This window comes from Oncorhynchus clarkii, chromosome 23, assembly GCF_045791955.1.
Source record: "Oncorhynchus clarkii lewisi isolate Uvic-CL-2024 chromosome 23, UVic_Ocla_1.0, whole genome shotgun sequence".
NCBI classification, from domain to species: Eukaryota; Metazoa; Chordata; class Actinopteri; order Salmoniformes; family Salmonidae; genus Oncorhynchus; species Oncorhynchus clarkii.
Genome location: NC_092169.1, coordinates 56,074,945 through 56,083,057, shown reverse-complemented (window position 1 = coordinate 56,083,057; position 8,113 = coordinate 56,074,945). Strand labels below are relative to the sequence as shown.

The following is an 8,113-nucleotide window of genomic DNA, read 5'->3' as shown; positions in this document are numbered from 1 at the left end:
TTTACAAGGACTTTACCAACATGCATCTCCAAGTTGTATGCTTATTTGATAAACTTGCCAGCTGGTCTCCGTTGTCTTGGTAGCCTTCCCTTACAGTAGAATATGTAAATTAACAGATGTGGGAATCGATCAAGCACATTTTTCCTTCTTGAAAAAAACGGTACGTCTATTAGACCGGGAGGGGGGGGGGTTTCAAACATCTTCTGGGTGAACCCCAGCCGTTCCAATTATTTGAACGATTACACAGCTAGCATACCTGATTTAACTTGTCAATTAATCATCAAGCCCTTGGAACAGATGAATCAGGTGAGCTAGTTCGTTTGAGGGTCCCAGAGAAGAGGTTTGAAAACCTGAATATTAAGCGTAATCCTAATTCAGAGTGCAAATGCGCATTATACTTTATTAGGCGTCTTTCATAGTCCGAAACGTGTATGTGTCTCAGTGTTCAATAATTGTGCACCTTTTGGATGTAATACTTTTCACATTCTCCTCGCAGCTCAATAACCGCCTCTGGAATGCGCTCTCCATAAAACCCGATAGAACCCCGTTTAAGGTATTCTAGAACACCTGCTAATTGTTGTTATTTTATCCCTCTTCCGATCACCCCGCCGACCATGCATGGAATAAATGTGTGCATGGGCTGCCTGCATCGTGACCATCTGCCATAAGTCATTTATCATGATGTTTCTTTATATTTCTTGTTTTCATCCATCGGCCCCTCTAACTACATGTACAGTTATGAGTGATACTGCATTGTACCTCACTAAATCAATACCTACAAGTGCTGTAATTACTTGTTGTGTAGAGTATTTCCAGTGAGTGGTGTGTCTGCCTAGCTGCTTGTGTGTGTGTGTGTGACTGCCTGGCTGCTTGTGTGTGTGCGTGACTGCCTAGCTGCTTGTGTGTGTGACTGCCTAGCTGCTTGTGTGTGTGTGTGACTGCCTAGCTGCTTGTGTGTGTGTGTGACTGCCTAGCTGCTTGTGTGTGTGTGTGAGTGACTGCCTAGCTGCTTGTGTGTGTGTGTGAGTGACTGTCTAGCTACTTGTGTGTGTGAGTGAGTGACTGCCTAGCTGTTTGTGTGTGTGAGTGACTGCCTAGCTGCTTGTGTGTGTGTGTGTGTGTGTGTGTGTGAGAGTGAGTGACTGCCTAGCTGCTTGTGTGTGTGTGTGTGTGACTGCCTAGCTGCTTGTGTGTGTGTGAGAGTGAGTGACTACCTAGCTGCTTGTGTGTGTGAGTGTGTGTGAGTGAGTGACTGCCTAGCTGCTTGTGTGTGTGTGTGAGTGACTGCCTAGCTGCTTGTGTGTGTGTGTGTGTGTGTGTGTGTGAGAGTGAGTGACTGCCTAGCTGCTTGTGTGTGTGTGTGTGACTGCCTAGCTGCTTGTGTGTGTGTGTGTGAATGCCTAGCTTCTTGTGTGTGAGTGAGTGGGTGTGTGAGTGTGAGTGGGTGTGTGAGTGAGTGTGTGTGTGAGTATGTGCAGGTGCCTCTCACCAGGTCTCCCATCCTTTATCCTTTATCAACCTGCTTGATAATAATGAAACAATGTCCTCTCTGAAGTCTAGGGTCCCTCCCAGCCTTTCCAGGTGTTGTGTGGTGGTCTAGAATGTGGGGATGATCCCTGTGGGGCGACTGAAGGCTCAGCCACAGCTGTGGCAGATAGAGAGAGATGCCTCTCCATGGCTGTGGATGCTCCCTGGCCCTGGTTCTGCTGCTGCCTCGGGGCTCTGCCGGCTGGGTGCCAATACAGCCCCCATTGCCGCGCCACACCATCACCACCCCTTCCTGCTCTCCCATCACCACCCTCCTCCGTTGCTCCAAGCCGTCTCCAGCTGGCAGCTGTCCTGTGATCCCTTCCTGCCTCTGGCCAGGATACCGACACACACAGCAGCTAACCCTGGCATCAGTCAGTTTCCCCTGCAGAACGTGCAGGTAGGTTGCTATCAGATAAAACTGGATATTTTCAGAATTCTGGTTATAATGAATGATAAATAGTGTTTGCTATAAACCTGAGCAACATTCATGTACACACTGATAGGGGATTACACTCACAGAGAGACAGACACTCACCTGCACTCGTAGACATAGGCAGGCACACATGTACGCACGAACGGACACACACGTGCCCTGGGTTGGTCTAGTTAGTCTGATGAAAACTGGTCCGTACAGCCCCACGTCCGTGTTGTTACTCTCTGCATACAGATTTCAGAGTGATTGCATTACCACTTCAGCTGGGGAGTTTTTCTATGTTGCTGACGAATGAAATAGTTGTTTGGACATTATCAACTCCATGCCCTAGTGGTTATGTGTAATAGAAATGAGCCATTTAGCACACGCTGTTATTCAAAGCCACTTCCTGTCATTTGCGCATACATTTTATTTAATTTTTTTATAATGCATGGGTGGTCCCAGGAATCAAACACCACAATCCTGACATTGCAAACACCACACTCTACCAACTGAGCGACAGATGGATGTTGTTCCTTCCTAATGGAAACTGAACCATGTAGCACAATGTCAAGTGTATTTCCATATGTACAGTGGGGCAAAAAAGTATTTAGTCAGCCACGAATTGTGCAAGTTCTCCCACTTAAAAAGATGAGAGAGGCCTGTAATTTTCATCATAGGTACACTTCAACTATGACAGACAACATGAGAAAAAAAATCCAGAAAATCACATTGTAGGATTTTTTATGAATTTATTTGCAAATTATGGTGGAAAATAAGTATTTCCATATGCATGCCCTGAGTGGCCTGTAATGTAGTGTGACTGCAGTGGGTCTCTGATTGCAACAGCGGTGCTTTAGTGTCTTCTTTACATCCTGATGATCAGAGCACATTCTTCCTCCTGGTCCTCTGATGCCGCTCACACAGACAAACACAGCGTGACATTTCATCTGAGGAGAGCAGAGAGCGGACTTGATCAAGACAGGTCAGGCATATTGGCACTGATGTCGCCCTTGGCTTTTTCACACCGTTAACCACCATTCATAGGGAGGAGACTGTAGAAGGCACTTACTATTAGTGGCATGGAGAAGAAGAAGAGGAGAGGAAAGGAGAATGAACGCAGCAACAGACACAGCAGGTGTTTGATGTGATATGTTTGCAATGCAAAGCTTTTTCAGAAGAAGCTTGTGATTGATTTTTAATGTGGCGGTTAGTGGGACGAGTCAGCGTGTCTCACAGAGAGAGACCAATGTCTTCTGTCTGTCCGGAACCATGGATAGAGGGCTAAGACTGAGTAGATTGGTGGAGACTAGATCCATAACTCTATGCTCGGAAAATGACGCTTTTATTACGCTCTTCCATCGTGAAGGATTCTGAGGAGCCCCAGAATGAAGTTGTGCATTATTGTTATACACATTTGAAAGGCTTGTCAGGGGCAGACAGTAGGCTATGTTCTGTTCTGTTTGCAAGCCCTTACCTAGTTCTATATGACTCTAATTTATCCACTGTGCCATCCTACCAACTATAGTTCATCATCCACCGTGCCATCCTACCAACTATAGCTCATCATCCACTGTGCCATCCTACCAACTATAGTTCATCATCCACTGTGCCATCCTACCAACTACAATACCAACTACAATTCATCATCCACTGTGCCATCCTACCAACTATAGTTCATCATCCAATGTGCCATCCTACCAACAACAATTCATCATCCACCGTGCCATCCTACCAACTATAGCTCATCATCCACCGTGCCATCTTACCAACTATAGTTCATCATCCACCGTGCCATCCTACCAACTACAGTTCATCATCCCCCATGCCATCCTACCAACTACAATTCATCATCCCCCATGCCATCCTACCAACAACAATTCATCATCCCCCTTGCCATTCTACCAACAACAATTCATCATCCCCCTTGCCATCCTACCAACAACAATTCATCATCCCCCTTGCCATTCTACCAACTACAATTCATCATCCCCCATGCCATCCTACCAACAACAATTCATCATCCCCCTTGCCATTCTACCAACAACAATTCATCATCCCCCTTGCCATTCTACCAACAACAATTCATCATCCCCCTTGCCATCCTACCAACAACAATTCATCATCCCCCTTGCCATCCTACCAACTACAGTTCATTGTCCACCTTACCATCCTACCAACTACAGTTCATTGTCCACCATACCATCCTACCAAATACAGTTCATTGTCCACCATACCATCCTACCAACTACAGTTAATTGTCCACCATACCATCCTACCAACTACAGTTCATTGTCCACCATACCATCCTACCAACTACAGTTAATTGTCCACCATACCATCCTACCAACTACAGTTCATTGTCCACCATACCATCCTACCAACTACAGTTAATTGTCCACCATACCATCCTACCAACTACAGTTAATTGTCCACCTAACCATCCTACCAACTACAGTTCATTGTCCACCATACCATCCTACCAACTACAGTTCATTGTCCACCATACCATCCTACCAACTACAGTTCATTGTCCACCATACCATCCTACCAACTATAGTTAATTGTCCACCATGCCATCCTACCAACTAGCGTTCATCATCCATGACATGGAACAGTGAAGTTTATATGGGTTAGAGAGTTTTCAGTTTTGTATAGTGAAGGATTTTTAAAAAATCCAGGAGTTTATCTTCTTTAATGAGGTAGTGCTTGTTTGCATCTTGTTAGTTTATCTTCTTTAATGAGGTAGTGCTTGTTGACATCTTGTTAGTTTATCTTCTTTAATGAGGTAGTGCTTGTTGACATCTTGTTAGTTTATCTTCTTTAATGAGGTAGTGCTTGTTAGCATCTTGTTAGTTTATATTCTTTAATGAGGTAGTGCTTGTTAGCATCTTGTTAGTTTATCTTCTTTAATGAGGTAGTGCTTGTTTGCATCTTGTTAGTTTATCTTCTTTAATGAGGTAGTGCTTGTTAGCATCTTGTTAGTTTATATTCTTTAATGAGGTAGTGCTTGTTTGCATCTTGTTAGTTTATCTTCTTTAATGAGGTAGTGCTTGTTGACATCTTGTTAGTTTATCTTCTTTAATGAGGTAGTGCTTGTTTGCATCTTGTTAGTTTATCTTCTTTAATGAGGTAGTGCTTGTTGACATCTTGTTAGTTTATCTTATTTAATGAAGTAGTGCTTGTTAGCATCTTGTTAGTTTATATTCTTTAATGAGGTAGTGCTTGTTAGCATCTTGTTAAGACACCAACATCCCCTGCCACAAGCAATTCAAGCTACTTCCAGAAACAAAGTTTGAATCATCCAATGAGATCTCTAAACCTGAATGCTGTGTATTTCCTGTCCTCTAATATGTTTCATTTCCTCTCAGTGGGAGCTGCCATCTCCACACCACGTGCTGAGATTTCAGCCTTCGGCCAACCTGGAGCTGGTCCCTGTGTTTCCCCATCTGCACCGCTCAGTGCTGCCTCCTCACTGTGGCAAAGGATGGGTGGAGAAACAGGTCCCTGACTACAAGGTAGACAAACCACTGGAACCTGGCCTGAGTCGCAAATGGCACCCTACTCCCTATATAGAGTCCTATGGGCCCTGGTCACAAGTAGTGCATAGGGTGCCATTTGATCTGCATACAGGGTCTCAGACTTCAGCTGTATCTGTCACAGATAGACTCACTGTAATCCCTGCTGTGTCTGTCACAGATAGACTCACTGTAATCCCTGCTGTATCTGTCACAGATAGACTCACTGTAATCCATGCTGTATCTGTCACAGATAGACTCACTGTAATCCCTGCTGTATCTGTCACAGATAGACTCACTGTAATCCCTGCTGTGTCTGTCACAGATAGACTCACTGCCGTATCTGTCACAGATAGACTCACTGTAATCCCTGCTGTATCTGTCACAGATAGACTCACTGTAATCCCTGCTGTGTCTGTCACAGATAGACTCACTGTAATCCCTGCTGTATCTGTCACAGATAGACTCACTGTCGTATCTGTCACAGATAGACTCACTGTAATCCCTGCTGTGTCTGTCACAGATAGACTCAATGTAATCCCTGCTGTATCTGTCACAGATAGACTCACTGCCGTATCTGTCACAGATAGACTCACTGTAATCCCGGCTGTATCTGTCACAGACAGACTCACTGTAATCCCGGCTGTATCTGTCACAGATAGACTCACTGTAATCCCGGCTGTATCTGTCACAGACAGACTCACTGTAATCCCTGCTGTGTCTGTCACAGATAGACTCACTGTAATCCCTGCTGTGTCTGTCACAGATAGACTCAATGTAATCCCTGCTGTATCTGTCACAGACAGACTCACTGTAATCCCTGCTGTGACTTTCACAGATAGACTCACTCCCGTATCTGTCACAGATAGACTCACTGTAATCCCTGCTGTATCTGTCACAGATAGACTCACTGTAATCCCTGCTGTGTCTTTCACAGATAGACTCACTCCCGTATCTGTCACAGATAGACTCACTGTAATCCCTGCTGTATCTGTCACAGATAGACTCACTGTAATCCCTGCTGTGTCTGTCACAGACAGACTCACTGTAATCCCTGCTGTATCTGTCACAGATAGACTCACTGTCGTATCTGTCACAGATAGACTCACTGTAATCCCTGCTGTGTCTGTCACAGATAGACTCAATGTAATCCCTGCTGTATCTGTCACAGATAGACTCACTGTAATCCCTGCTGTATCTGTCACAGATAGACTCACTGTAATCCCTGCTGTGTCTGTCACAGATAGACTCACTGCCGTATCTGTCACAGATAGACTCACTGTAATCCCTGCTGTATCTGTCACAGATAGACTCACTGTAATCCCTGCTGTGTCTGTCACAGATAGACTCACTGTAATCCCTGCTGTATCTGTCACAGATAGACTCACTTTCGTATCTGTCACAGATAGACTCACTGTCGTATATGTCACAGATAGACTCACTGTAATCCCTGCTGTATCTGTCACAGCCAGACTCACTGTAATCCCTGCTGTATCTGTCACAGATAGACTCACTGTAATCCCTGCTGTATCTGTCACAGATAGACTCACTGTAATCCCTGCTGTATCTGTCATTGTACAGTTATCACTGTAATGGTTAAGGACAGTTATCACTGTAATGACTACAGGCAGTTATCACTGTAATGATTACAGACAGTTATCACTGTAATGATTACAGACAGTTATCACTGTAATGACTACAGACAGTTATCACTGTAATTATTACAGACCGTTATCACTGAACAGTTAACACTGTATGATTACAGACAGTTATCACTGAACAGTTCACACTGTAATCCCTGTAATGGTTAATGATTACACTGTAATGATTACAGACAGTTATCACTGAACAGTTCACACTGTAATGGTTAATGATTACACTGTAATGATTACAGACAGTTATCACTGAACAGTTCACCCTGTAATGGTTAAGGACAGTTGACTCTGTAATCACTATATTGTATTATTTAACCTTTATTTAAGTTGGCAAGTCAGTTAAGAACCCATTATTATTAACAATGACAGCATATGAACTGTGGGTTAACTGCCTTGTTCAGAGGCAGAACAACAGATGGCTTGGCAGCTCGGGGATTTGATCTAGCAACCTTTCGGTTACTGGCCCAACACTCTAACCACTAGGCTACCTGCCGCCCCGTAATGGTCAAGGACAGGTCAATTTGAAGAGGGTCTCTGTATAAGGCCCTTGTTTTCTTTCCATGATTGTGGAATTGCCTGTCATCTCTGTGTTTCAAGATTTACAACAGCTGTCCTGAACAACATCGTGACTCTCTGTGTCTCTAGATTTTCGCAGACACTCTTCCTTAACTCTGTGTGTCTACCTCAGGAAATATGTTTAGAGGGTATAAACAGATATAAAGGTCCAGTTTACCTGAAAACTCTTGCTTCTCTATGTCTCTAGGTTTACCTGATCAACAACTTGTCTCTCTGTCTCTAGGTTTACCTGATCAACAACTTGTCTCTCTGTCTCTAGGTTTACCTAATCAACAACTTGTCTCTCTGTCTCTAGGTTTACCTAATCAACAACTTGTCTCTCTGTCTCTAGGTTTATCTGATCAACAACTTGTCTCTGTGTTTGTAGGTTTATCTGAACAAGAACTTGCCTCTGTCTTTGTTTTGCTATGTGTACCTGACGC

General features: G+C 44.0%; 1 protein-coding gene across 1 annotated transcript in view; it reads left to right on the top strand.

Annotated features, from left to right (window-relative positions):
- The first annotated feature begins 1,555 nt into the window (after positions 1–1,555).
- LOC139381910 (transcription elongation regulator 1 like) overlaps positions 1,556–8,113 on the top strand; it is a 230,340-nt gene continuing 223,782 nt past the window's right edge. Inside the window, exons 1-2 of the mRNA XM_071125768.1 lie at positions 1,556–1,927; positions 5,314–5,460. Of these exons, the coding sequence (XP_070981869.1) occupies positions 1,610–1,927; positions 5,314–5,460 (465 nt within the window). The 5' untranslated portion in view covers positions 1,556–1,609. The remainder of the gene's footprint in view (positions 1,928–5,313; positions 5,461–8,113) is intronic.